Source organism: Dipodomys merriami, unplaced genomic scaffold (assembly GCF_024711535.1).
Source record: "Dipodomys merriami isolate MVZ:Mamm:240054 unplaced genomic scaffold, mDipMer1.0.p SCAF_70, whole genome shotgun sequence".
NCBI lineage: Eukaryota > Metazoa > Chordata > Mammalia > Rodentia > Heteromyidae > Dipodomys > Dipodomys merriami.
In genome coordinates this window covers 3,318,428-3,346,382 of record NW_027206291.1, presented here as the reverse complement: position 1 = coordinate 3,346,382, position 27,955 = coordinate 3,318,428, and the positions used below count along the sequence as shown (strand labels likewise).

General features: G+C 55.1%; 2 protein-coding genes across 5 annotated transcripts in view; one reads left to right on the top strand and one right to left on the bottom strand.

The window, feature by feature from the left end:
• The window catches only part of Catsperd (cation channel sperm associated auxiliary subunit delta), a 41,470-nt gene extending 32,421 nt beyond the window's left edge, over positions 1–9,049 (bottom strand). For all 3 annotated transcript variants that reach the window (XM_070008526.1, XM_070008527.1, XM_070008528.1), the window contains exons 1-6: positions 8,935–9,049; positions 7,792–7,846; positions 6,088–6,161; positions 5,099–5,171; positions 3,316–3,430; positions 2,490–2,557 (exon numbers count right to left, since the gene is read on the bottom strand). In XM_070008526.1, coding sequence (XP_069864627.1) covers positions 2,490–2,557; positions 3,316–3,430; positions 5,099–5,171; positions 6,088–6,161; positions 7,792–7,846; positions 8,935–9,020 — 471 coding nt within the window. In that variant the 5' untranslated portion in view covers positions 9,021–9,049. The remainder of the gene's footprint in view (positions 1–2,489; positions 2,558–3,315; positions 3,431–5,098; positions 5,172–6,087; positions 6,162–7,791; positions 7,847–8,934) is intronic.
• A 2,432-nt stretch (positions 9,050–11,481) lies between these two features.
• Lonp1 (lon peptidase 1, mitochondrial) lies at positions 11,482–27,946 on the top strand. Of its 2 annotated transcripts, XM_070008379.1 has the most exons (18): positions 11,482–11,918; positions 14,925–15,013; positions 15,847–15,966; positions 18,232–18,460; positions 19,460–19,521; positions 19,886–20,015; positions 20,275–20,358; positions 21,375–21,595; positions 22,676–22,814; positions 23,477–23,655; positions 25,742–25,829; positions 25,942–26,064; positions 26,169–26,285; positions 26,581–26,721; positions 26,809–26,974; positions 27,068–27,285; positions 27,366–27,530; positions 27,626–27,946. In XM_070008379.1, the coding sequence occupies exons 1-18, from the start codon at positions 11,490–11,492 to the stop codon at positions 27,812–27,814; spliced, it is 2,889 nt and encodes a 962-aa protein (XP_069864480.1). In that variant the 5' UTR covers positions 11,482–11,489; the 3' UTR covers positions 27,815–27,946. The 2 variants fall into 2 exon arrangements, with proteins under 2 accessions (XP_069864480.1, XP_069864481.1); XM_070008380.1 differs by lacking the exon at positions 11,482–11,918 and having other exon boundaries at positions 14,927–15,013; positions 15,783–15,966.
• Positions 27,947–27,955: the final 9 nt, after the last annotated feature.

The following is a 27,955-nucleotide window of genomic DNA, read 5'->3' as shown; positions in this document are numbered from 1 at the left end:
TGGAATATTACTTAGCAGACGAAAAGAACCAACCATGGACACCCAACAAATTGAATTCATCTTTAGGGATGTTTGCTGGGCCAAGCAAATCTCCTAGTTACATCCTCCACCGAGGTGAGTGAGGCCAGGAGGGAACTGAGGGGCAGGTTGGTGGAGACTCGGGTAGAGTGGCTCTCAGTGACTTCCCTATCAATCCAAGTCCCAAAATATGAGATGCAAAATTCTAGAAGTAAACAATTCCTAAATTTTACATTGCATGCCATTCTGGGCAGTGCACAGAAACCTCCTGCCCTCCCACTACACCCTCCAGGGTGAGGCCACTGCATGTCCAGCGTCCCCCACACAGTGCCACCTGCCCGCACGGTGGACCCTGAGCAGCTGTTGCAAGCAGATCGGCTGCGGCACTACCACAGTGCTCATTGCAAGTAACTCTGCTTTTATCCAATAAACTGAGTCAATGCTGGCAATTTGACCGATAAGTGGGGAGAGGACAATTGATAGGACAGAGAGACAGACAGAGACAGAGAGCTGGATAGAGAGAGATGGACAAAGAGATCAAGAGACCAAGAGACAGAGAACATATCTACAACTTTTACTACGAAGACTGTGTTTTTTTTTTTTTTTTTTTTGTCGGTCGTGGGGCTTGAACTCTGGGTCTGAGCGCTGTTCTTCAGCTCAAGGCTCAAGGCGAGTGCTCTACCACCTGAGCTACAGCACCACTTCTGACTGTAAGTGTTCTACTTTATGTTTAGTTGGTGTTGAAAAGTCTTCCTGTGCCTAATGTACAAATAAAGCTTTATCACAAGTGTGTGTGTGTGTGTGTGTGTGTGTGTGTGTGTGTGTGTGTGTGTGTGTGTGTGTGTATAGCTAGCACTCTACCACTTGAGCCACATCGCCACTTCTGGCTTTTCTCTGTATGTGGTACTGAGGAATCGAACCCAGGGCTTCATGCATGCTAGGCAAGCACTCTACCACTAAGTTACATTTCCCCGCTATATATGTATGTTTTAAAACATAGTTCAATTTGGGCATGGTGGTACACACCTGTGATCCAACTAGGGAGACTAAGGCAGGAAGATCGAGGGGTCAAGGCCAGCCTGGGCTGCATAGTAAGATCATGTCTCTCAGAAAAACAGAACAAAACAACAAAGATGAAGGGTGCTGCTCAGTGGCAGGAAACTTGCCTAATGTATTCAGGGCACTAGGTTCTCTCCCTTATATCCACCCCCAAAATAAACTAGGACTGTATCTAAAGAGTTTGGTGGTAAGTGTCCACTGGGGGACTGGGCCCCCGTGTCCTGAAGAGAAGGAGCGAGTGTATCTTGATAACAATGGGCTATGGGACAAAATGACACAGGACTAGAAGTGTGTCATATAACATGCATGCATGCCATTTCCTGGTCTCATCGCTAGCTTGGGCATGTAAGGCATGGCCATGGGAGACACCAAGGGAGGACCAAGGGGCTCTGTCATTTTTTTTTGCAACTTTCTGCAGCATCTACAGTGCTGTCAAGGTGAGATGTTCACAAAGCAAGATGGAGTCTAGTGCTGGTGGCTCATGCCTGCCATTCTGACTGAGATCTAAGGATCGTGGTTCAAAAGCCAATCTGGGCAGGAAACTCTGTGAGACTCATCTCCAATTAACCACCAGAAAACCAGAAGTGGCCTTGGGGCTCTAGTGGTACAGCAATCTCCTTGAGCTGAAGAGCTCAGGGTCAGTGCCCAGGCCCAGAGTTCAAGCCCCATGACAGAAAAAGAAAGAAAGAAAAGAAAGATAAGTGGGCACCGATGGCTCACAACTGTAATCCTAGCTACTCAAGAGGCTGACATCTGAGGATCTCGGTTCAAAACCAGGCCAGGCAGGAAAGTCCGTGAGACTCTTATCTCCAATAAACCACTCAAAACCGGGAAGTGATCCTGTGGCTCAAGCAGTACAACACTCACCTTGAGCTGAAGAGCACAGGGATAGCGCCCAGGCCCACAGTTCAAGCCCCATGACAACAACAAAAAATTTTTTTTAATTAAAAAAATTCCAGGCTTCCACCTGTAATCCTAGCTATTCAGGAAGCTGAGATCTCAGGATGGCGTTTCAAAGCCAGCCTGGGTGGCGCTGTCGTTCAAGTGGTAGGGCTCTAGCCTTGAGCTGAAGAGCTGAGGGACAGCGCCCAGGCCCAGAGTTCAAGCCCCATAACTGACACACACACACACACACACACACACACACACACACACACACACACACACACACACAAATCCCAGAACCATAACCACAACCATTGTCCCAATTTTAAAAAAAAAAAAAAGGAGGACAAATTCAGACTGCCAAGCAGTTCATCTCAGGCACCTGTGGAGCCTTCCCGCCTCTCTGACTGCCCCCCCCATTCCTGGGAAAAGGTCATGGCCCAAGGCCCTTTATACCATTCTCTGTCCATTCCTGCTCATCTGCATTCAGAGTGCAGGAGGGAGGGGAAGATTCCAGCTGGACTTACCACACACAAGGCATTTTTAGCAAAGCAGCAATTATCACCACTGACATGTGAAACAGGGTGGTTTATACCTGAAAGGAAAAGACCAGTCAATCTTCCTGTAGATACCACAGTCTCCTCAATTCCCTGGAACACTGACTGGGCAGCTCACTGAAGGTCTGGATTTCCCAGCAGCCTCTGCAGCCCATGTCCCCATCTGACACCTACTAAGTTTGGAGAAAACTTCCAGGGTCCTGTCAAGATTGAGGTAAAGGTCCCCCGTTCCTAGCAAGCATACAGAAGCCCGGACTCAGTGGCCCTTGGCGGCTAGTGCTCTCCTGGCCTGTCTGTGTGAGGCCCTGGGCTCATCCCCAGCTCTGCCAAAAGAGGAAATGAGGCCCTGCTGCCAAGAACTGGACAGTTAGTACAAGGAAACCTGCTGGACCGCTGCCATCCCAGCAGAACCGCAAACCAGAACTTGAAGGCATTCTACCATTTAAGCCACACTTCCACTTCTGGCATTTTGGTAGTTCACTGGCGGTAAGAGTCTCAGGAGCTCTCCTGCCTGGGCTGGCTTTGAATCTCAATCCTCACATCTCAGCCTCCTGAGGAGCTAGGATGACAGGCGTGAGCCACCAGCCCAGGCCTTTGTAATTTGGAGTGGAGACTACCAGTTCCAATGCTAGGTGCTAGATGTCTACCCTGCACCGTGGGGCTGCCAGACAATTCTCCTGGCAAAGAAGGTGATGGTCAGGAGGCTGGGTCTTGGAAAGGGCATGAAAAGATGAATGAAGCTCTTCTCCCACACTGGGGAAACACACAGCAAATCCAGGGGGAAAAATATACCTACCTTGAGATTGAAACCAGAGGTTATCTCTATAGTTGTACCCAAAGACCTTTCCATTCACCACCAGTAGCAAGGCTCCTCCTGAAAAGTGTGCCGAGGTGACTTCTGGTGCAGTTATCTACAAATGATGACATAGACCACAAGAGTCACAGCAGTGCCCCGACACCTGTCACCACGCATGTCGGGAGCAGCTCTGCCCACCACAGCTGGGACTGCAGCTATGGGAGACCATGTACCCTGGGCTGGACAGATGCAAACTCGGGAGATGAAGTTGGACCTTGCTTCCCTTGGGCACCTCTGCTCACTCCCTAGCCACATCTGTGAGGATGCAGGCTGAAGTAAACGTGAGGACTGAGTGCCTTGACAGGTGCATGGCAGCCCAGGTGTGAGGCCGGCCTGCCAGTCTGGCCTATTGACAGAGACCCTGGCTCAAAGATACAAGGAAAAGGGGGCTGGGAATGTGGCTTAGTGGTAGAGTGCTTGCCTAGCATGCATGAAGCTCTAGGTTTGATTCCTCAGTAGTACAGTACTACATACACAGAAAAAGCCAGAAGTGGCGCTGTGGCTCAAGTAGTAGAGTGCTAGCCTTGAGCAAAAGAAGCTCAGGGACAGTGCTCAGGTCCTGAGAGTCCCAGGACTGGCAAAAAAAAAGAAAAAGAAAAAGAAAAAGGATGAAAGAAAGAAAGGAAGGAAGAAAGGAAGAAAGAAAGAAAGAAAGAAAGAAAGAGAAAAAGGGGGGCTGGGAGGGTGGCTCAGTGGTAGAGCGCTTGCCTTGCATGCATGAGGCCCTGGGTTTGATTCCTCAGCACCACATAAACAAAAAAAAAAAAAAAAAAGGAAAAAGTTGAGAGACATAGCTCATGTGTGGTAACCTTAGCTACTCAGGGGATAAAGTTCAAGGCCAGCCTGGGCAAAAAGAGAGTCAAAGAGTCCATCCATCTCAGTCTAGAGAAACTGATGTCAGAATGGAGGTGTGGCTCAAGTGGTAGAGCGCCAGCTGTGAGCAAGCTGAGGGAGAACATTAAGCCTGGAGTTCAAGCCTCTGTACCAGCAAAATCATAATCATAATCATAAGGAAAAGCTGAGTACAGTGCCATGCTCCTGCCATTCCAGCTTTATAGGAAGGGCAAATGATTCAGGCTTACTTGGGCAAAAACAGAAGGCTTTATTTGAAAAAGAAAAAAGCAAAAAAGCACTGCCTACCAAACACAAGGACCTGAGTTCAAATCCTAGTACAGGGCTGGGAAGGTGGCTCAGTGGTAGAACACTTGCCTAGCATGCATGAGGCCCTGGGTTCCATTCCTCAGCACCACATAAGCAGAAAAAGCCGGAAGTGGTGCTGTGGCTCAAGTAGTAGAGTACTAGCTATGAGCTGAAGAGCTCAGGAACAGCACCCAGGCCCAGAGTTCAGGCCCCACAACCACCCCCCACCAAAAAAATCCTAGTACAAGGAGGAAGAGGAGAAGGAATAATAATATGGGTACATTAATCTGCTAACAAAGCCATACTTCTCTCAGCACAGAGCTCAGCCTGTGTCCTGCAACTCAGCCATGTGAGGAAGAATATTTACTAACCCACCATCCTTCACCCTTTCACTCAAAGGAGTTGGTTGGCAGTGAGGGCAGAATGAGCCAATCTTCTTTGGCCTTACAAGTGGCTGTAAGGGGTATATTGTTCAATAAGCCTTCAGCTAACAAAGCGCACTAGTGTGATATTTTGGAAGGATGTCTTCCCCCAGTACTACTCATTGTGAGCGGCCCCGGGGCCAGCTTCATAAGGTAACTACCATTGTCCACTCAGGCATGGTGAATGGGAGGAGGCTACTCTCAAAGTTATCTCTGGTGAAAAAAATCTGTTGCCTGAAATAAACAAGACAAGAGTTCAATTAGGACCAATGTGCCGTTCCAAGAAAGCTCCTGATTTGATATTATTGTTTTGACTACATTAATCTTTATAGCCTGCTGGTTAGTATATATTAGTTGTATAAGAAGAGTTTCACTGTGACATTTCCACACATGCATACAACGTCCCCCATCAACCTCACCCTTCCATGTCTTGCTCATCCTGCTTTCCCTTCTTAAAACAGTATCAGAACTGGGAATGAGGCTTAGTGGTAGAGTGCTTGCCTAGCACAAATGAAGTCCTGGGTTAGATTCTTCAGTACGACATAAGCAAAAAAAGCCTGAAGTGGCGCTGTGGATCAAGTGGTAGAGTGCTAGCCTTGAGAAAAAGAAGCTCATGGACAATGCCCAGACCCTGAGTTCAAGCCCCAGGACTGGCAAAATAACAACGACCAGTATCAACAGGTTTCTTTGTTCTATACATGGCCTGTTTTTTTTTTTCCCTGTGCTAGTTCTGGGGCTTGAACTCAGGGCCTGGGCTCTGTCCCTGAGGTTTTGTTTTTTTTTGGCAGTTGTGGGGCTTGAACTCTGGGCCTGGGCGCTTGTCCCTCAGCTCTTCAGCTCAAGGCGAGCGCTCTACCACTTGAGCTACAGCGCCACTTCCGGTTTTCTAGTGGTTTATTGGAGATAGGAGTCTCACGGTTTCTCCTGCCTGGGCTGGCTTTGAACCGCGATCCTCAGATCTCAGCCTCCTGAGTAGCTAGGATTACAGGTGTGAGCCACCGGCGCCCAGCCCCTGAGTTTTTTTTTTTTGCTCAAAGCTGGAAATCTTCCATTTGAACCACAGCTTCACTTCAGGCTTTTTGGTGCTTAATTAGAAATAAGAGTCTCCTGGACTTTCCTGCCGGCCTGGGCAAGAAAAGTTGTTACTTACCCTAGATACACAGCTATATTTCTCTCACAAGGATGTCTAAGCAAGACAGTTGTAGAAGAGAAATGCAGAGATTCCTACAAAGAGAATCACAAGGTCTTAATAAAATCACCAGTGACAACTAGCAGCTAAAACCATTTCCTATTGTGTACCATTAGAAATAGGAAGGGCAAAGTCTCAATCAGAAAGGCAGCTTGCACTCATAATCTTTTTCCTGTTGTGTGTTTTTGGCCAGGAGTCTCACTATGGTACCCAGGCTGACCTCAAATTCATGTCCTCCTTCTGCCTTAGCCTCCAAGTAGTTGTGTGACTGTAGGTGTATGGGCCCTCTACATGGCCTCCTTTTCCAGTTTTGATGCAGTGTTATATCAGATAGCTGGAGGGGGAGGGGAGGGGGGAAGCTTGGGAAGTTTTCCTGGAACCTGTTTAGATTGTCCTTACAGTGTGCTATGGATCTATATAGTCAAATAAAAAGCTTCCCCCCCCTTCCCGGGTTTGGTTTGTGCCACTAGTACTGGTGGCTCACATCTGTAATCCTACCTACTCAGGAAGCTGAGATCTGAGGCTTCCAGTTCAAAGCCAACCTGGGAAGGAAAGTCCATGAGACTCATCTCCAATGAACCAGCTAAAGGCCAGAAGCAGAGCTGTAGCTCAAGTGGTAGAACACTAGTCTTGAGGGAAAAAACTAAGGGACAGTGCCTGAGCCCTGAGTTCAAGCCCCAATATCAGAGCACACACACACACACACACACACATCAAAAAAAACCCCACAAAGTATCCAGGCATGGTGACACAAGCCCGTAATTCTAGGAGGGAGAGGCAGGAGGATCTTGAAGGTTAAGCTGGCTCTCTCCCGTAATTACAGCTATGAGGGGAAGGCTTAGATAAGAGAATCCAATTATCTTGCCCATTTAATTGTAACCCCTCTGTACAGTATTTTCACACACACACAAAAAATACTACCCCCATGGGAAAAAAAAAAAAAGAGAATCCAAGGCTGGTCCTTAGGATAAAACTGTGGGACACTATTTAGAAAAGAAAAAAAAAATAAATAAGCTGAGTGCTGGTGTCTAAGCCACTCAAACTACTCAGGAGGCCAAGATCTGAGGATTGCCGTTCAAAGCCAGCCTAGACAGTAAAGTCTGTGAGACTCTTATCTCCAATTAACCACCAAAAAGCCAGAAGTGGAGCTGTGGCTCAAGTGGTAGAGTGCTAACCTTGAGCAAAAAGGTCAAGGACAACATCCAAGCCCTGAATTCAAGCCCCAGAACCAATACAGACACACACACACACACAATAAATAATTGAAATATAAGCAATGATAGCCCTAGAGGTGGCTGAAGTGGTACAGTGCCTACTTATGAAATTGCAAGACCCTGAATTAAATCCTCAACACCACAACAAAAACAACAAAACAACAACAAAAACCCTTAACTCCAAGGGCTGGACAAAGCGGGTATTCCTAAATCCCCAATACAAAAACTGGCACTCAAAAAATATTAGACCTACTGCTGTAGCTCAGCGCTGCATGGGTGCCTAGTAGATGTGAGACCCAAGGGGAGGGGAGTTCACCCCCCCAGCACCACAAACAACACCCCCACACACACACCAAAAAAGGTAAAAAGATTAAAAGAAAGAAAAAGAAAATTCCGGTGCAGGAATTCGATTAGATGGGGTGCAGGGAGCGTGGGGTAGGGAGCCACCTACCCTGTGGGCTTGCTTGGAAACATTAAACACTTTTCCTGTCCTCACTGTGCGGGTGCTGGAGGGAGGGACAAGGAGGCAGCTTGTCGTGGCCTGTGTGAAGCTGTCTGTGGATATGTGAGTGTGTGTACCTGTATGTGTGTGTACCTGTGTGTGTGTACCTGTGTGTGTACCTGTGTGTGTACCTGTGTGTGTACCTGTGTGTGTACGTACCTGTGTGTGTGTGTACCTGTGTGTACCTGTGTGTGTGTGTACCTGTGTGTACCTGTATGTGTGTGTACCTGTATGTGTGTGTACCTGTGTGTGTGTGTACCTGTGTGTGTGTACCTGTGTGTGTACCTGTGTGTGTGTACCTGTGTGTGTACCTGTATGTGTGTGTACCTGTATGTGTGTACCTGTGTGTGTGTACCTGTGTGTGTGTACCTGTGTGTGTACCTGTATGTGTGTGTACCTGTGTGTGTGTGTACCTGTGTGTGTGTGTGTACCTGTGTGTGTACCTGTGTGTGTGTACCTGTGTGTGTACCTGTATGTTTGTGTACCTGTGTGTGTGTACCTGTGTGTGTGTGTACCTGTGTGTGTGTGTACCTGTGTGTGTGTACCTGTGTGTGTGTGTACCTGTGTGTGTGTACCTGTGTGTGTGTGTACCTGTGTGTGTGTACCTGTATGTGTGTGTACCTGTGTGTGTGTGTACCTGTGTGTGTGTACCTGTATGTGTGTGTACCTGTGTGTGTGTACCTGTATGTGTGTGTACCTGTGTGTGTACCTGTATGTGTGTGTACCTGTGTGTGTGTACCTGTGTGTGTGTACCTGTGTGTCTGTGTACCTGTGTGTGTGTGTGTACCTGTGTGTGTGTGTGTACCTGTGTGTGTGTGTGTGTGTACCTGTGTGTGTGTGTACCCCTTTCATCCTGGCCCACTGGTCACAGGACAACAGGGCAAAGCCTGAGGTGGGGGACAGGGAGACGACCTGGGGGGGGAGCAGGGAGGGGGTGACCCAGTGAGGGACTAAGGGGGGGGAGGCGGCCTGGGGGCCCCGAGCAGGGAGGGGCTGACGGTGAGTGACAGGCCTGGACCAGGAGGGGAGGCGGGGCTCAGTCAACCCTCAGTGAATCCCAGCAGCACCCCAGCCCCGGGAAGTCCGCCCCACCGGCACAGAGTCTGAGCTCTGGCCAGCGGCCACGGTCTCATCATGGCTGCCGCCGCCACCATCACCATCAGCGACCACACCAACATCTCTCCCGCCAACACTTCTCCTCAACCGCCGCGTGGGGGGGGGGGGCGGCAGGAACACTGCACAGAGTCTGAGCATGCGCAGGCTCGAGTCTGAGCATGCGCACCAACGAGCCTCTCTGCCTGGGCATGCGCACCAGGCAGAACGTGGCACACTGCTTGAACTCTAGACATGCGCACACCTCCTTGGAAAGCCCAACTCCACCGTCACCTCGCCCCAGCGGCTGAGCGCGCATGCGCAGGTTCTGCCACCCACATGCCTGAAGCGTGTGCCTGACTCTGTTGTCAAATGCTCGAAGGTTGCACTTGAAGGATTCATTAGGTGTACAAAAGGAGTTTCTCCGTGACATTTCCACACGTTTATTTAGTTTTATTTGTGGAGGTAGACACCAAATTTATGAGTAAAGCAGAGATAGAAGGCTAGCATTGACACGGGGCTGGGTGCAGCACGTCTGATAGTAGGCCACACATTTATTTTTACAATACATACCGATCATCCTCCGTCTTAATCCTGCTTTTGTGTAGGAGAGGGTGGGGAGAGGCTTGAACTCAGGACTTCACATTAAAAAAATTGTATTGCTGGGGGGGGCAGGGGGAGGATGGGAAGGGATGGGAAGGGGAAACAAAGGAGGAGGCTACAATGCTTGATAAGAAATGTACTCATTATCTTGCCCAGGTAAGTGTAACCCCTCTGTACATTATTTTCACAATAAAAAAATTGTATGGCTGGGAAGGTGGCTCAGTGGTGTGTGTGTGTGTGTGTGTGTGTGTACCCCTTTCATCCTGGCCCACTGGTCACAGAACAACAGGGCAAAGCCTGAGGTGGGGGACAGGGAGACAGGGGGACAGGGAGACAGAGGGACAGGGGGACAGGCCTAGAGTTCAGGCCCCATGACCGGACCCCCCCCCCCAAAAAAATTGTATTGCTGTTAGGAAGTTGTACAGAGAGGTTACCACTTCATAAGCCAAGTAATGAGTACATTTCTTTCTTTCTTTCACTCTTTTTTTTTTTTTTGATCCAGTCTGGGGCCTGAACTCTGGGCCTGGGTGCTGTCCCTCAGCTCTTCAGCTCAAGGCCAGTGCTCTACCACTTAAGCCACAGCACCACTTCTGGCCTTTTTTTTCTGCTTATGTTGTGCTGAGGAATCAAACCCAGGGCCTCATGCATGCAAGGCAAGCACTCTACCACTGAGCCACCTTCCCAGCCCTCTTTCTTTTTTTTCACAATGTCACCCCTTCTTTTGTTTTCTGGACTTCACATTCTCGCTTTGCTCTTTGTGCTAAAGCCTGGTTAACATTTGAGCTACCTCTCCACTTCTGGCCTTTTGGTGGTTAAAGAGTCTATCAGATTAATCTTCTCAGTCTGGTTTTAAACCACACTCCTCAGATCTCAGACCTTCTGATTACCTTGATTACAGGCACAAACCATTGTCACCTGGCCTATTCGTGCTTCTTAAAACAAAACTCAAGAGTTTTCATTGTTCTGTTTTCAGACATGCGAATAAACACAGATCATTATTCATCTTCATTTACAGTCTTCCTTTTTACTTTCCTGTCATTCATTCATTCATTCATTTTATTTATTTTTTAAAATTTTTTTGTCAGTCGTGGGGCCTGAACTCTGGGCCTAGAGGCTGTACCTTAGTTCTTTAGCTAAAGGCTAGCGCTCTACCACTTGAGCCACAGCACCACTTCCGGCTTTTTCTGCTTATGTGGTGCTGAGGAAAGGAACCCAGGGCCTCATGCATGCAAGGCAAGCAGTCTACCACTGAGCCACCTTCCCAGCCCGATTCATTTATTTTAAAATTTTGTTTTTTATTTATTTAGTGTCCATTGTTACATCATTTTCACTCTCTGGGGCGCTGGTGAATATCCACAATCTTCTAGGTAGCCAGAAGAAGCCTGAAGCACCCTAGGTTGGAAGCAAAAGGTTGATAAGTTCCAGAGTACATGCTTAGTTAGACGGAGACCTTGAGTTCAAATCCCAGTACCTACAAATTAAAAGGAAGCTGAAGCCGGGCGTTGGTGGCTCACACCTGTAATCCTCGCTACTCAGGAGGCTGAGATCTGAGGATCGCGGTTCAAAGCCAGCCCAGGCAGGAAAGTCCAGGAGACTCTTATCTCTAATGAACCACCAGAAAACCAGAAGTGGTGCTGTAGCTCAAGTGGTGGAGTGCTAGCCTGGAGCTGAAGAACTGAGGGACAGCTCCCAAGTCCAGAGTTCAAACCCCAAGACCTGGGGGTGGAGAGGGGGGAGGAAAAGAGGGAAGTGGAAGCCCTGCCCACCGGCGCCACAGAAGCTCCGCCCCCAGAGGACACGCCTCACCAGGCCACGCCCCTCCTGGCCACGCCCCCTCCAGGCCCCCGCCCCGTGGACAGTTCGGTCTAGGGCCACGCGCCTGGCGTCACGTGCGCAACAGCCCAGGGAGCGGAAATGACGCAAGTCCGGTGCGCCGCCAGTATGGCTGGGCCATGGCGGCGAGCACAGGTTACGTGCGGCTGTGGGGTGCTGCGCGGTGCTGGGCCCTGCGGCGGCCGCTGCTGGCCGCCACCGGGAGGCGGGCCCCGTCCGCGTCCGGAGCTTGGTTGCGCAGAGGCCGGCGGGCCTGCGACGCCTCGCCTCCCTGGGCGCTTTGGGGCCGAGGCCCGGCGGCCGCGGGCCAGTGGCGAGCGCTGTGGGAGGGGAGCAACCGCGGCCACGGGTCTTTCTCGGGCGGCGAGGACGCCTCCGAAGGTGGCGCAGAGGAAGGGTCTGGGAGCCCGGGGGGCAGCTCGGGCGGCGGGGAAGGGCCGGTCATAACGGCACTCACGCCCATGACGATCCCGGACGTGTTCCCGCACTTACCGCTCATCGCCATCACCCGCAACCCGGTGTTCCCGCGCTTTATCAAGATCGTGGAGGTAACGAGAGCCCCCCGCCCCGGCCTTCTGTGCGGGCAGCAGGGATGGGCCGAGGGGCTCGCCGGGCGCCCTCGTGCCTCTAATCTTTAACGACACACCTGATTCTCAAAAGGCTGGTGTGGGGCTCCCGGTCCTCTCCACACTAATTCTTCCCCTTACGGAAACCCAGTGAGCTTAGTTAGGCATGTCCTGTTGATTGAAATCTGGGAGGGACCGGCCGTAAAAGTTTTTTGCGGCAGTGTCTTGGGCAGCAGCTGCAGAGCCTAGTTGGAAGATTCGTTCTCGCGTTAAACCAGTATCTCCTTCCTTCTTCCCTTATATCAGCCACAGTTGTAGACGCTCTGGATACAAAAATGGCTGTCTTTGGAGCTTACATTCTAGTGGATCACAGTGGTTGAAGCCGAGATTAACGGCTGGAAATGGGCCAGAGGCTGGAGGGATGGGGGAGAGGACAAGTTTTCTTCCACAATGCTGTGGACCTGTGCCCTCTGCCAGGCTTTGGGAACACCAACAAGCCAAAACAAGTGCCACCGAAGAACCAAAATTCTGGTAGAAGAGACAGTAAACCAATAAGATCCTTTCAGAGTAAGAGCCATGAGGAGGTAGGGAAGATAGGGTGATGTAACAGAGAGAAAGCCACAGCTTTCAGAGTGGTGTGCACTCAAATGCCCTCCCCCTCCCATCCCTTCACCATTGTTGTTTTCAACTGCCGTGGAAACTCAAATCATGGAGCAGAAAGGTTATCAGCTGTATAAGCAAGGTCATATGATGAATCAGCCTCCACATCCTTTCCCCAAGCCACTCTGCCAAGTCAATCTCAAGGATCCCTGGGAAAGGAAAATCCCAGAACAGAAGGGCAGCAGCAGCAGCCTGCTATTGGGGGTGCTCACAGATGGGGTCCCTCTGCCCTCCCAGTGTGTATCTGAGCTGCTCATCTTTGTGAGTAGTTAGTGAAAGGGACCCACAGTCAATCTCTGTGGGCATTTTGTGGCTCCAACTTTCCCTAACAAGTTGACTCCTTGGAAAAGGGGTTGTGGGAGTTGCATGCAAGTACTGTGTGGAAAGGATTTGCAGTACTGTGTCCGGCACTTAGTTGTTTCAGCTATAAGCTGCTGCCGTTCCTGCCTACTGAAGGAAGTGATCACTTATTCAAGATGTTCTTCATAAAAGAGTCCAGGATGTCAGAGTTAATGGAAAGCCTTGGTGATGTTTCAGAACTTCTCCCTGAAGGCCTTTGTCTCTTATCAGTGACTCCACTTCCAGCATCTCTTGTACCTTCCCAGGCTCCTGGGGTCAGGACTGAGCACCTTGTCTGGCCCCCTCAGCCTTGCTAGGTGACAGGTGCCTTGCTGCAGCACCTGAGAAGAGAGATGAATCTTCTAAGAGCTCTTTCTGCCACATGAATCACAACTAGCCACACCAAGCCTGGGAGGGGAAGGAGAGGAGGCGCTGGGGGAGGGGTTACCCAAGTTGTGTGTGGCAGGCATATGGTCATTTCTGATTTGCTCTTGGTGTTACTTAGTAAATAAGAACAGGGCTCTGCCAGGGTGGGGGCAAAGAGGGGAGACAGTTTCAGGATGCATTTGTCAGCTGTTGGCAGAAGGTGAGTTAGGAGCCACTGCTTTGGGACCCCTAAGTGTTTGTGGGCCTCTTAGCAAAGCTCCATTTAGTTTGTAACTGATGCCCTGTGGCTAACTTGCTCTAATAGCTTCTGTTCTTATTGGTGGCCTCTGAGTATAGAGCAGTGGCCCTGTCTAGTGTAGTGTCAGGAAATCTTGGACCCCAAGTGGAGTTAAACACTGTGGCTCCAGGGAGTGTCACCGTCATCCAGGAGCTTATTTGAAAGGCAAGTGGCCAGCCTGAGCCCCCATGAATCAGGAATCGCATAGCTGTGAAGGTTAACAAGTTTCTGCTGATGGTCATGCCTGCCACAGTTCCATGCCCAGCCTGCAACTCAAGTCAGGCTTGAAAGTAGCGTTGACTTTCTAGAAGACAACAATAGCCTTGAACTTGTTTTTGAAATGACATGGAGAATGTGCCGTGGTGGTGGGGGTTGAAGATCAGTGAGTTGTACAGGGGTGTCATTACAAAATGGTCCCATGGAGACTGAAGAAGTTAGCAGCCTGTGGGGCAACTGTATTTGAATTTCACACGTGCATGTTGGGTTGTTTTTGAGACAAAAATTTTGTGTATCCCAGGCTGACCTGGAACTCAAGGTCCTCCCCCAGCCTCCCAAGTGGTAGGAATATATGTATGAACCATCAGCAAACACAGCTTTGTCCTGACGGTAATAAAAGCAGAGTAGTATTGATTTTCAAACATTTTGCCACTGAAATTGGTTTTATATCTGGTTTAATTAGTTTTTTGACTCAGGCCATTTCTGTGCTTTGGAGGGGGCGTGGCCACTAAGGAATACATCTAGTTTATATCATTACTCCTGTCAGTCCCTGTTTCCTTTCACTAATGTCCTGTGTTGAATTTACCACATTGCCAGAGAATATAATCTTTTTTTTTTTCTTTTTTGTCGGTCATGGGGCTTGAACTCAGCCTGGGCACTGTCCCTGAGCTCTTCAGCTCAGGTGAGCAGTCTACCACTTGAGCCACAGCCCCACTTAAGTGGAGATAAGTCTTACGGGCAGGGCACAGGTGGCTCATGCCTGTAATCCTAGCTACTCAAGAGGCTGAGATCTGAGGATTGTAGTTGAAAGCCAGCCTGGGCAGGAAAGTCCATGAGACTTATCTTCAATTAACCATCATAAAACCGGAAGTGGTGCTGTGGCTCAAGTGGTAGAGTGCTTGCCTTGACCTGAAGAGCTCAAGGACAGTGCCCAGGCCCAGAGTTCAAACCCCACTAGCCAAAAAAAAAAAGTCACAGACTTTCCTGCTATCCTGAGTAGCTAGGATTACAGGCATGAGCCACTGACACCTGGCTCAGAATAATCTTGAAAAGTATAGCTAGAAGCCATAGCATGGCCGTGTCTCATTTTGACATCATTGTCATGCTAGGTTAAAAATAAGAAGTTGGTTGAGCTGCTGAGAAGGAAAGTTCGTCTGGCCCAGCCATATGTTGGCGTGTTCCTAAAGAGAGATGACAAGTAAGTGTCATTGCCCTCTGTTCCCCCACCCCACCCCCAAAGCCACCCTGATTTACCATGGCCCCTAGAGTAGTTTGTGCCCCTTTTCCAACCTTGACATAAAGGCAAGACCAAGTGCTGGGTAGAGGATTTGGCATTAAACATCAGAGCACTGGACTCATGGGGAGTGCTGGCACACAGCCCTGGGTTTCACCCCGGTACTGCACACTTAGTTTACACATCGTCTGGATTGGGGAAACAACCTTGAGTCCTCTTAGAATCACTTCATAGCAGAGTGAGCCAAGCCAGTACATTCGCCTCACTCCAGGTAAAAACCATCCAATTGCTGGGCATCGGTAACTCATACCTGTAATCCTAGCTACTCAGGAAGCTGAGATATGAGTTCAAAGCCAGCCCAAGAGGAAAGTCCGTGAAACTCTTATCTCCAATGAACCACTAGAAAACTGGAAGTGGCGCTGTGGCTCAAGCGGTAGAGCGCTCGCCTTGAGCTGAAGAGCACAGGGACAGCACCCAGGCCCAGAGTTCAAGCCCCACAACCAACAAAAACAACCCAACTGCCAAGTCCCATGTTCCCAGTGAGACCCCTACAGGCTGTGTGCTTTCAGTGGGCCAGGGTGGAGGTGAGGAGGAAGGAAGCCTTCCTCGTGGCTGACGCCTGCCACCTGTGGTGGGTGTGCCCAGCACTCCTGTGGGAAGCTGGGAGAGGCTGTGCTGCAGTTTTGGTAGTGGCCTGTAGGGGCGTTTCTTCTCTCTCCCTCCTCCCTCTCAGCCCGGGACATCCCTCTGCGCATAAGCATGGCGCACCAACGCGCCCTTGTGTTGGTCTCCCTCAGCAATGAGTCTGACGTGGTGGAAAGCCTGGACGAGGTCTACCACACGGGCACCTTCGCCCAGATCCATGAGATGCAGGACCTCGGGGACAAGCTGCGCATGATCGTCACGGGGCACAGAAGGTGTGTGGGAGCCTGAGACGGCAGAAAGCAGCCCTCCTGAAGAGCCCCGGGCCCCCTCAGCAGCCCCCTTGTTGGTCACCTCTGTGGGTCCCTCGCTGGTACTGGGAACCTTCCTCAGAAAGTGGCGGGTTCGGGGCTGGGAAGGTGGCTCCATAGTAGAGCGCTTGCCTTGCATGCCTGAGGCCCTGGGTTTGATTCCTCAGCACCACATAAGCAAAAAGAAAAAAGCTGGAAGTGGCGCTGTGGCCCAAGTGGTAGAGCGCTCGCCTTGAGCTGAAGAGCTGAGGGACAGCGCCCAGACCCAGAGTTCAGGCCCCATGACCGGACCCCCCAAAAAAAAGTGGTGGGTTCTCAGATGGCCTCTGTGGTGGTGGCCGTGGCTAGCACGGCCTGGGCTCTGAGGGCCGGTCGCACGCACCCGCAAGACTCAACATTCATTCAGATGGCTTCTGATTGTGGTGTTGTAATTTGTGCGTTTTGTTTCTGGGGGACTGTCCATGTCGCTTGCAATCCCATGCTGCTCATGGCTGATGGGTGGTTGAAGGGGCAGCTCTGGGCTCCAGCTCTGCCCAGGATGGTTGAGCAGAGAGCACGCTGCCTGCCGGGGGTCCTGCAGCTGCGGGCCTCAGGAGCCTTCCAGCCCCCGCACGGCAGCGCAGTAAGGTTCTGGCAAGCCCCTGGTGGGGTTTTGTTGGTCTAGAGGCCTGTGTCAGAACAGCTCACAGGTTCCCTCAGCTAGAGGGACCTAGAATCCACTCAGGAATTGGCCCAGGGGAGCTAAAGGCTGTGTCCTGTCCCATGCTGCCAGGCCTGTCCCATCTGCTTTCAGTGGGCCAGGGTGGAGGTGAGCCTCCCCAGCCCCCAGCCCCCATGCTGTCCCAGAGAAGTTACCTCCCAGAGAGGCCTGATTCAAAGTCAGTAGGATCACTGTGTCATATGCCTCTACACTAGCAGTCTGGAGACTAAAGCAGAAAATTTGAGATCCAAAGCCAGCCTGAGTTCATGGCTGTGAGCTCCTAGCAAGATCCTGTCGGGAAAAAGACAGCCGCCATGGGCGAGCTTAGCTGGCTCTGTCCTTAGTCACCCAGCCTCCCAGCTGCTCGCTAGCGGAAAGGAAGGTTGTGAAGGATGCAGACTCTTTTCTTACTGTTTTCTAAAGGGTACAGTGTAACGGCTGCTGACAGTGCTTACATTGTATCAGGCTTCCTAGGTCATCTGAGGTGGTGTGGGCAGGTTCCTCACCCCTTCCTCTGTTACATGTATACACTGAGTGGAGTGGAGCGGCTGCTGGTGTTCCCTGGACACCAGGGCAACTGCCCTGCCCCGCCCCTGCACTGCTCAGGTGCTTGACTGGCTTTCGGGTACCTACAGCCTGGCCTGCTCCCTGCTTCCTTCACCCTGGGGGCTTGCTAATTGTCAGGAGGCAGTCAGCCAGGCTGAGTGGATCCTGGGCGGTTTTCACGCCACCTGTGAAGAAGGCACCACATTTCCCTGTGTGTGTGTGTGGGGGGGGTGGAGACTTGGCTGCTGTGGGGGGGGGGTGGAGACTTGGCTGCTGTCTCTGGGCTGCCACGATTGCCACAGTGAGGTTAGGTGCTCATGGTTGCTGGAGCATGGGAGAGACAGACATGGACAGGGTTGACCTGGCGTAGGGGCATCTGCCATTGATCCTAGCACTCTGGAGGCTGAGGTAGAATTGCTAGGCCACACAGTCTTATCTGTGTAAGAAGTGAGATCCTACCTCAAAGAAGAACCACCACCCAAACCCCAGTGTGGTGGCTCATACTCATAAATGTAGGCTACTAGGGAGTTTGAGATGGGGAGGATTGTGATTCAAAGCTAGCCTGGACAGAAGTGCGACTGTCTAAGCCAACAAGCTGCGCGTGGTGGTGTCCACCTGTCACCCTAGCTACAAAGGAGGTTGTAGGTAGGATTGTGCCAGTCCCAGGCAGAAAAAAGGGGCGAGGATGCAGCTCGGGCCCTGAGCTCAAAGCCCAAAAAGGGAAGGGTGGGAACATGTGGGCCAACCCCCTGTGCAGAGGTGCAGGGGTGCTGGTGGGGAGGTCAGGGGACTGCAGGGAGGGGGCTCTGGCTGATGAGCTGAAGGCCAAGGACAGGGCAGCCATGGAGCTCCCTTCCCTAGCTCTCCCCAGAATGTTCCATGTGCTCTGGAACACAGATAAGGTGGGGTGCGGCTCTGGGGGGGGGTCTCTAGCTTGGGGGCCAGCAGGTGCCCACAAGGGTGGCTGTTCTGCTTCTTGACAGGATTCGCATCAGCAGACAGCTGGAGGTGGAGCCCGAGGAGCCCGAGGCGGGCAATAAGCAGAAGCCGCGCAGGAAGGCCAAGCGCGGCAAGAAGGAAGCGGAGGAGGACCCAGCCGCCAAGCTGCAGCTGGAGGTGGCCATGGAGCCCGCCGATGCCCCCAGCGAGGTGCTCATGGTGGAAGTGGAGAACGTGGTCCATGAAGACTTCCAGGTCACTGAGGAGGTGAAGGTGAGTGCTGCACCGTGCCTCCCTCCCTCCCTCCCTCCTTCCTGCCCTCCCTCCCCCCCATGTCTCCACTCCACAGCCCTCTAAGTAGCTGGGAGACAGGAGCCCACGGAGGCTTTGAGCTGATCCCCTTTAGGTACCAGTGTCCCAGGAGGCTTGGGGTGCTCTGAGCTCCAAAGTAATCAGTTGGTGATGTCTGTTCCAGTCCCTGAAGGTTGAGGTTGCTTTTGCCACTGGCCTGGTCAACGCCTTGTTCATGGGGTTCCTCTGCCCCACAGGTCCACACTGTGGCAGGTCAGGTGCCTTCTGACCCATGGTGCTGAGGACAGGATGTGGACGTCATTTGATTTTACCTCCTGATTTTCCCCATGGCTGTACTGTTAGCACTGCCCATGAAAACTTTGTGGTATGGAAGGAAAGGCCCACGCCTGAGCCTCAGCACTGAGATGAGAAAGGCCAGGACCCCTGAGACACAGTCTGGCCAAAGCTGGAGACTGAAAGCCAGGCAAGGGTGGTGTTTGGCTTGGCTGTGGCGGCTGCAGCCCTGTAGAGGAGCCTCTCAGTCTCTGCAGAGCCTGGCCAACATTCCTGGAGATGGTGGCCGAGAGCCCTAGTGATGGACAGGTTCAGCCCACAGGACCAGGCCGAGCTGGGACAGAGGTGGAGGGAGGTGTGGCTGCAGCATTTAAACACTGGAGAGGCCTGGGAGGCCGGGGCAGGAGGGTCGCCAGTTCCAGGCCAGCCCGGGCTGCACATGTAAAAAAATAAAAAACAAAAAACAAACACAGAGCAGAAACTAGCCACCGTCGTTCTCCTGTCTGCTCGTATCAGGACTGACCCAGCGGTCTTAGAGGCAGGCTTTCCTTTTACACAAATCCCTTTGCCCTGATGACCTTGGGTTCCTACTCTGGCCCCGGGGCTGGTGGAGCAGGAGGTAGGGAAAATGCCAGGGCTGTGCTCCCCGTGTGGGGGACTTCACGCCTGTCTTGGTCTCCTCGCCAGGCACTGACTGCTGAGATTGTGAAGACCATCCGGGACATTATCGCCTTGAACCCTCTCTACAGGTCAGTGTCCCACGCCAGGGCCTTTCTGCAGCTGCCCGGCAGCAAATGGGATCTGGGGCCAGGGCTCCTGGCTCAGTGACATCCTGTGTGTGGGGAGGGTGTGTGTGGGGGGGGGGTTAATGACCCCTCATGCTGCAGCCAAGGTACTCTGTCCTGCCCCTTTGGTTTGGCTGTTAGCTGGTAAGAGGTGCTTTTAAGGGATAAGGTTTGGCCGTAGCTGAAGAGGTGTCTAATAAGGGACAGGTGTCATGGCGGCAGACAGGCTGCCACTGTGACTCAAGGGCCTTACCCAAAGCCAGTGGCGTGTGGGGCCTGGGGCCTGCCTCGGGCCAGGCCCCAGGCCCCACTGTGCTGGTGGTTTCAGAGAGTCGGTGCTGCAGATGATGCAGGCAGGCCAGAGGGTGGTGGACAACCCCATCTACCTGAGCGACATGGGGGCCGCGCTCACAGGGGCTGAGTCCCACGAGCTGCAGGACGTGCTGGAGGAGACTAATGTGAGTACCTGCCACACCTGGACATGGGGCCACCGTAGCGAGCGTCTAGCCATCTCTGGCTGCCTGCACCCTGTCTGAGTGGGGCTGTGGTATTGGCAGGGGTTAGGCTGAGGGCGTGTGGGTCAGCACTGGCCCCCATGCTCCTGAGGCAGCCAGGCCCCTGGGCCCTTCTGTGTAATGTGCCCCAGTGCATCGTACGGCTGGCAGCCTGCTTCCTGGGACAGCAAGCCCTGACCACAATCCACGCCCTGCCCTGCAGATCCCCAAGCGGCTGTACAAGGCCCTCTCCCTCCTGAAGAAGGAGTTTGAGCTGAGCAAGCTGCAGCAGCGCCTGGGCCGTGAGGTGAGGAGAGTGGCCAGGGCCCCTGCGCCGTGAGGTGAGGGGAGTGGCCAGGGCCCCTGCGCGGACGGGTGGGTTGGGAGACAGGGTCTGATTGTCATCTCCGCTGCTCTGCAACTCCTGGGCTCCACCTCTCCTGCCTCAGACACCGAGCCGCTGGGCTTTGCTTCCATCCTGTTGTATTTTTGTTTTTTTTTGTACACGGGGGTTTGAATTGAAGGTCTTGTGTGTGCCAGCCAGGTGCTGTGTTATGTCCCCAGTCTTTTATCCCTGGGGCCAGTCTTGGATTATTATCCTCCTACGTATACCTCCTGTGTAGCTGAGATAGCAGTGCAGGCCACCATGCTAGACTTCTTGGTTGAGATGAGGTCTCACTACTTTGGCTGAGGCTGGCCACAGTCTTCCCAATCGCCACCTCCTGAGAGTAGCCGGGATTACAGCTGCGAATGACCATGCCAGGCTAGTTTTAGTTGAGGTAAAATCCATCCCTTCATCCCATCTTTGAGCACCTAGCACATCTGGCTGTGGTTAAGGGTAGGTGGCCAAACAATCCTGAGGAAAGCCGGCGGCTGCCTGGACCAGCACCATTTTGAGCACTGAAGGAGGCTGTGGGGCCAGGTCTGGTCAGTTTGGAAAACAGGGAACTTCCTCCTTTGGGTTATGAAGAGGAGGACTGGTGTCAGCTCAGCAGTGAGCTCTTAACCTGCCCCATACCATGCCATACAATGCCGGGGGGCCTCCATCCCCAGACTGCAAAAGAGGAAGAAGGAAGGGACTGGAGACTTAGGGCTCCCGGTTTCTCTTCTGAGCCCTGAGGGGTGTGGGAGGAGTCTGTTCAGCTGAACCCCAGCCCTGCCCTCCTCTCCTTCCCCCGTCCCTTTGTGCTGATTACTCAGTAGTCCTCATATGACCCACCCCAAGTGGAGTGCCTGTCCCAGTCAGACCCTGCTCCCGCTGAGTTCCACGCCCACCCCAGTCAGCCCCTCCCCTTCTGAGTGCCCCGCCCTGCCCGGCCCCAGGTGGAGGAGAAGATCAAGCAGACGCACCGCAAGTACCTGCTGCAGGAGCAGCTGAAGATCATCAAGAAGGAGCTGGGGCTGGAGAAAGAGGACAAGGATGCCATCGAGGAAAAGTTCCGGGAGCGGCTCAAGGAGCTGGTGGTGCCCAAGCACGTGATGGACGTGGTGGATGAGGAGCTGAGCAAGCTGGGGCTGCTGGACAACCACTCCTCGGAGTTCAAGTATGGCTTCTGGCCCTCATGCTAGACAGGAAGGAGCAGGGTCTGGGCACCACGCTGCACCAGCATCTGGCCCAGGCCAGCTGCCGCCTCATCTCGGCCGTTCTGTGCCTGACATTGGGACCCGGGGGTTGAGTTCCTGTGGGAATCTTGGTGGCACTTGTGTTCCACACACCAGACACCGCTGCCACAGAACTGCTTGGCTGCTTACCAAGGCAGCTCTTGAGCCAGGGCGTCCCCGCAGAGTGCCTCCCAAGAAGGGTTGGATGAGGCTAAGTATACTTGGCGCCCTGGAGCTTTCTCCTTTTTCCCCCTTGGGTTGCAGGCAAGATTACACTGCTTTGCCAACGGCCCAGAAACCCAGGACCTTGAAATGCCTCCAGTGGCCCCAGGTGGTGCTGAAGTCTAGCAGAGCCTCCCTGCGCAGAGTGCCTGTGTGTGGGGCAGGGCTGGCTCCTTCCCAGCCTCTGTCCTGCCTGTTTGTGTCCAGAGGCCCCGCCTCCCTTCACTGTGGCCCTTTCCCCCCTTGTCAAAGCAGCAGTGCAGTGTCTCCCAGCCTCCACCCACCACCTCCTCTCATAAGGGCGCTGTGGGGACGCTGGGCCTGGACAGTCCCTATCGAGATTGGTAATTTACCCTCTCGATGCTGTGTGAGGTAGCAGAGGGTCCACGGCACAGCTCCTGCCTCACCAAGAGGCCTGCACAGGCCCTGCTGCCATCCCCAGGCTTCTCCCAGTGTGCGCATATGCACAGGGCGGCTGTGGTGGCCCCAGTCCTTGAGGCCCCCCAGGACATGGTGACAGGGTCACCTAGAGGGAAGTACTAACTGTCCCACCTTGTCCTGCTTCCCTGGGTTGGTATCCAGGCTCAGAGTGGCACAATAGTCGCCCCAAACGGTAGTAGTAGGCTTGGCCTCTAGCTCCTCACTGTTTTGGGAGTGCTCCCCCCCTCCCCCCACATCACCGCTTTGTCCTAGACGCCCAGCCCCCAGGCTGCTGTAGGGCCATCTGGTGTCCTGGGCAGCGGGCAGCCCAGCCCCTCGTGCGTGGCCCAGACCTGCTCACACCCTGTTCTCTCTGGCAGCGTCACGCGGAACTACCTGGACTGGCTCACGTCCATCCCGTGGGGCAAGCACAGCGACGAGAACCTGGACCTGGTACGAGCGCAGGCCGTGCTGGAGGAGGACCACTACGGCATGGAGGACGTCAAGAAGCGCATCCTGGTGAGGCTGCCACCCCGAGTCCTGGGTCCCGGGGTTCAAGGAGATGAGCTGGCTTAGCTTCTGTTCTGGGGGTTGCGAGGCCCACGACTGTGCTAGTGCATGATGCCACGTTCATGCGGGTGCCCTGTGCCCTCGTCATCCCTTCCTGCCCCCAGGCCTGGTCTGCCCCAGGGAGATGCCGAGGCCCAGGCCTGTGTAGTCCAGGTTGTCATGTCACTGCTGAGCCTGTGCTGGGAAGGGCCCACTGGTGGGTTTGGGGGGAGCCGGTAGGGGCCAGGAGAGGGGGAGCGCTGCAGACCTGCTCCCCCCTCACAGGGCTGGCTGCTTGCTCCCCCCTCACAGGGCTGGCTGCTTGCTCCCCCCTCACAGGGCTGGCTGCTTGCTCCCCCCTCACAGGGCTGGCTGCTTGCTTGCCAGGTGCGAGATTGGAGGGAGGAGGCAGCAGGCCCTGGGGCTGTGAGGTAGGGCTTTGAGGTGAGGATGGCTGGCAGTGACAGCCCCCCTCAGCCATACCCCGGGGGACAGCTCCTTCCTGAAGCTCACAGATGTCCAGAAGGCATTGTGTCCGTGGTGAGCTCCGAGGCCAGGTTCTATTTTAGAAAGGGCAGCCAGGGACTTGGGGTGCCCAGCCAGCCTGCACACTGACCTGCCTCCGCCCCCAGGAGTTCATTGCTGTCAGCCAGCTCCGAGGCTCCACCCAGGGCAAGATCCTCTGCTTCTACGGCCCCCCTGGCGTGGGCAAGACTAGCATCGCCCGCTCCATCGCCCGCGCCCTCAACCGCGAGTACTTCCGCTTCAGCGTGGGCGGCATGACCGACGTGGCTGAGATCAAGGGGCACAGGTGGGCAGAGGCCCCCCAGGGTCTTGATACTTCTCTGGGGGTCACTTGACCTGGTGTGGGCTGTGCTGCAGCGCAGCATTGGTACACAGCAGGACAGCTCTGCCCCGCTCGGCCACCACCGCCGCCTCCTGCTCGCTGTCCGGAGGGCCCAGGCTTGGCCGCCCCTTCGAATAGCGCATGCAGGCCTGGCATCTGGGAGCCCAGTCATTACCTCCACCAAAGGAAGGCAGCTGAGTGCACTAGTACATGCCTGTTGTCCCGGCTCCCAGAGGAGGCTGGAGAAGCATATCCTTTCTCCAGCTGGTGCTGCAGAGCGAGACCCTGGCTCAGAACTAGCCAAGAACAAAATAGACTCCCAAGTTTAAAAGGTGGCATTTCTGCCCTCTCTGAACACATGCAGTCCCCACCCAGGCTGGCTGCAGCCCGGAGAGGCATCACCCAGGTGAAGAGGGCCTGAGGCTGGGAGGGCCCAATCCCTGCAGGCTGAGGGCAGGAGCTAAGCAGGAACGGGCACTGGAGAGGCCGGCAGTCCTTCTGCAGCCCCTGGGGAGGAGAGACGGCATTCTGAAGGGCTGGGTCTCACAGGGCTGGAGCTGGCCACTACATGGCTATGTCAGCTTGGTTTCAAAACAGGGACATGGACAGGAAGCTGATGATTGAGTGAAAAGGGTCATAACAGCACCAAAATCCCTCTGTCCACAGCCTCCTTTGGCTCCCATCTTTTTGTGTCCTTCCCCAAGCCCACAGGGCCTTGCCCCGCCTTCCTGCCCTCCTCCTCCCTGCTCCCTCTGCTCAGTCAGGCGGGTCTCCACACTTTCATATACTGCTGTGGAAGTGCCTCAGGGCCTTTGTGTAAGCTGTGCCCTCTCTCTGAAAGTCTCTTCTGCCATATTCCAGCCTGACTCCCTCCTCACCTTTGCTCTTAAAAAATGTCTTTCAGGGGCTGGGAAGGTGGCTCAGTGGTAGAGCGCTTGCCTTGCAAGCCTGAGGCCCTGGGTTCGATTCCTCAGCACCATATAAGCAAAAAGAAAAAAGCCGGAAGTGGCGCTGTGGCTCAAGTGGTAGAGCGCTAGCCTTGAGCTGAAGAGCTGAGGGACAGCGCCCAGGCCCAGAGTTCAGGCCCCACAACCGGACCCAAAAAAAAAAAAATAATAATAATAAAAAATGTCTTTCACAGCTGGGCATTGGTGGCTTACGCCTGTCATCCTAGCTACTCAGGAGGCTGAGATCTGAGGATCACAGTTCAAAGCCAGCCCAGGGCAGGAAAGTCTGAGACTCTTACCTCCAGTGAACCACCAGAAAACCAGAAGTGGCGCTGTGGCTCATGTGGTAGAGCGCTCACCCTGAGCTGAAGAGCTGAGGGACAGCACCCAGGCCCAGAGCTCAAGCCCCGCCACCAAAAAAAAAAAAGAAAGAAAAGCCCTTCATTGGCTGGGAAGGTGGCTTAGTGGAAGAGTGCTTGCCTAGCATGCATAAAGTCCTGGGTTTGATTCCTCAAGACCACAAACAGAAAAAGTGGGAAATGATGCTTGTGGCTCAAGTGGTAGAGTGCTAGCTAGCCTTCAGCCAAAAGAAGCTCAGGGACAGTGTGCAGGCCCCGGACTGGCAAAACAAAAACAACATCCTTCATGCATAGCATGTAGACCACCCAGTGTGCGCCCCTGCTCTCCTTCCATGTGGAGTTCCTTGGTCTCCTGTGGGCCCACCCACTGCTGAGCAGGACACCTGAGGGACAGGACCTGCTGGGGCTAGGCGGGGTCTGCTGTCTGGGAAGACCCAGCCTGACTGGGCCCAGCTCTTTATTGTCTATGGGTCCCTGGGCACCTCGAGCCATGTACTCTTTTGCTTTTGGGGCTGGCCTCAGGCCCCTGGTTGTCAGGTTTGCCTTTCTTTTTCTGAGGGCTGGGAGGACACAGGCTTGGTCTCATGGGACCGGGGAGGCTGCCTGCTTCTGGCTGCTGGGTGTTGGAGTGCCCTAGCACCAGGTGTCAGGTGCAAGGTGATGGGCTCCAGGGTGCTGTGTGGAGCACCCCGGGGTGTCGGGCCAGGCTCAGCATACAGCTGCGAACCGTACCCTGTCCTGCAGGCGGACCTACGTGGGGGCCATGCCCGGGAAGATCATCCAGTGTCTGAAAAAGACCAAGACGGAGAACCCCTTGGTCCTCATAGATGAGGTGCGTGCCCGCCCAGACCTCCCTGCCTCCCAGCCGCCCCAGGCCCCTCCTGGGAGCTTGGGGAGGGCCGGGGAGTGGGGCGCTGCCACAGCACCTCCTTCCACCGCCCCAGGTGGACAAGATCGGCCGCGGTTACCAGGGCGACCCGTCGTCGGCGCTGCTGGAGCTGCTCGACCCTGAGCAGAACGCCAACTTCCTGGACCACTACCTGGACGTGCCGGTGGACTTGTCCAAGGTGCGGGCCCGCGCCCGAGTGCACAGGGGCTGTGCCCGCGCTGGGGGAGGCGGGCCGCGGGGCGGGGCGCCCGCCTGGCCTCCAGCGCCTCCTGCGGCCCACAGGTGCTGTTCATCTGCACGGCCAACATCACGGAGACCATCCCCGAGCCGCTGAGGGACCGAATGGAGATGATCAACGTGTCGGGGTACGTGGCCCAGGAGAAGCTGGCCATTGCGGAGGTGAGGCCCCCTCCGTCCTCGCGGGCAGGAGCCACAGGGTCTGTTCCCCAGAGGCGGCTTGGAGGGAGCCGCTAGCGGGGCTGGGGGCGGGGCGTGGGGTGGAGCCTGCGACGCGCGGGCCACGCCCTCCCCGCGCAGGCCGCGCCCCCGGACACTCATTGGCTGTGTGGAGGCCTCGGCCCGCCCCCGGCGGGGGGAGGGGGCCGCTGCCTGCCCCGTGTGCCCAGGCAGGCTGAGGGTGTGCGGTGGGCGGGCCGGCCCGGCCTGAGCCTGCGGTTGGGTTCGGGTTCCGCAGCGGTACCTGGTGCCCCAGGCCCGCGCCCTGTGCGGCCTGGACGAGACCAAGGCCAAGCTGTCGTCGGAGGTGCTGACGCTGCTCATCAAGCAGTACTGCCGGGAGAGCGGCGTGCGCAACCTGCAGAAGCAGGTGGAGAAGGTGAGCCCGCCCGCCCCGCGGCGCCGTGCCCGCATCGCGCCCGCGCCCGTGCCCGCCTCACCCCGCCCGCCCGCGCCGCCCGCCCAGGTGCTGCGCAAGTCGGCCTACAAGATCGTGAGCGGCGAGGCGGAGGCGGTGGAGGTGACGCCCGAGAACCTGCAGGACTTCGTGGGCAAGCCCGTGTTCACGGTGGAGCGCATGTACGACGTGACGCCGCCGGGCGTGGTCATGGGCCTGGCCTGGACCGCCATGGGTGAGCCGCGCGCCGCGCCGCGGGGGGTGCGGGGGTACCGGGTCCCAGCGCCCCGGCAGCCCCCGCTGAGCCGCCCGCCTCTCCCGAGTCCAGGCGGCTCCACCCTGTTCATCGAGACGTCCCTGCGGCGGCCGCTGGACAGGGAGGGCAGGGGGGACAAGGACGGCAGCCTGGAGGTGACGGGCCAGCTGGGGGAGGTGATGAAGGAGAGCGCCCGCATCGCCTACACCTTCGCGCGCGCCTTCCTCATGCGGCACCAGCCGGGCAACGACTTCCTGGTGACCTCGCACCTGCACCTGCACGTGCCCGAGGTACTGCCCCGCCCCCCATGCCCGACCCCCCGCCCCCCATGCCCGACCCCCCTCCACACGCCGCAACGCTCTGCCCCCAGGGCGCCACCCCCAAGGACGGCCCCAGCGCCGGCTGCACCATCGTCACGGCGCTGCTGTCCCTGGCCCTGGAGCGGCCGGTGCGGCAGAACCTGGCCATGACGGGCGAGGTGTCGCTGACGGGCAAGATCCTGCCCGTGGGCGGCATCAAGGAGAAGACCATCGCGGTGAGTGCCAGCCGGGCCGGGCGCGCGGGGCGCGGGCTGAGCTGCGGGGGCTGCCGGCCCGGCTGACCCCGACCCCTGCGACCCCTGCCCTGCAGGCGAAGCGCGCGGGCATCACCTGCATCGTGCTGCCGGCCGAGAACAAGAAGGACTTCTACGACCTGGCGGCCTTCATCACCGAGGGGCTGGAGGTGCACTTCGTGGACCACTACGACCAGGTGTTCAGCATCGCCTTCCCCGGCCCCGAGCGGCAGGCCGAGGCCGAGGCGCTGGCCGTGGAGCGGTGATGGCCGGCAGAGGCCCAGGGACACTGACGCCGGCCCCCGAGGGGCCGCGGCCCAGACACACGGCGCCCAATCATGGCGCGGCGCGCCCGGGCCCTCGTATTTAATCATGAGTAAAGACGCATTCGCACAACCCGTCGGCCT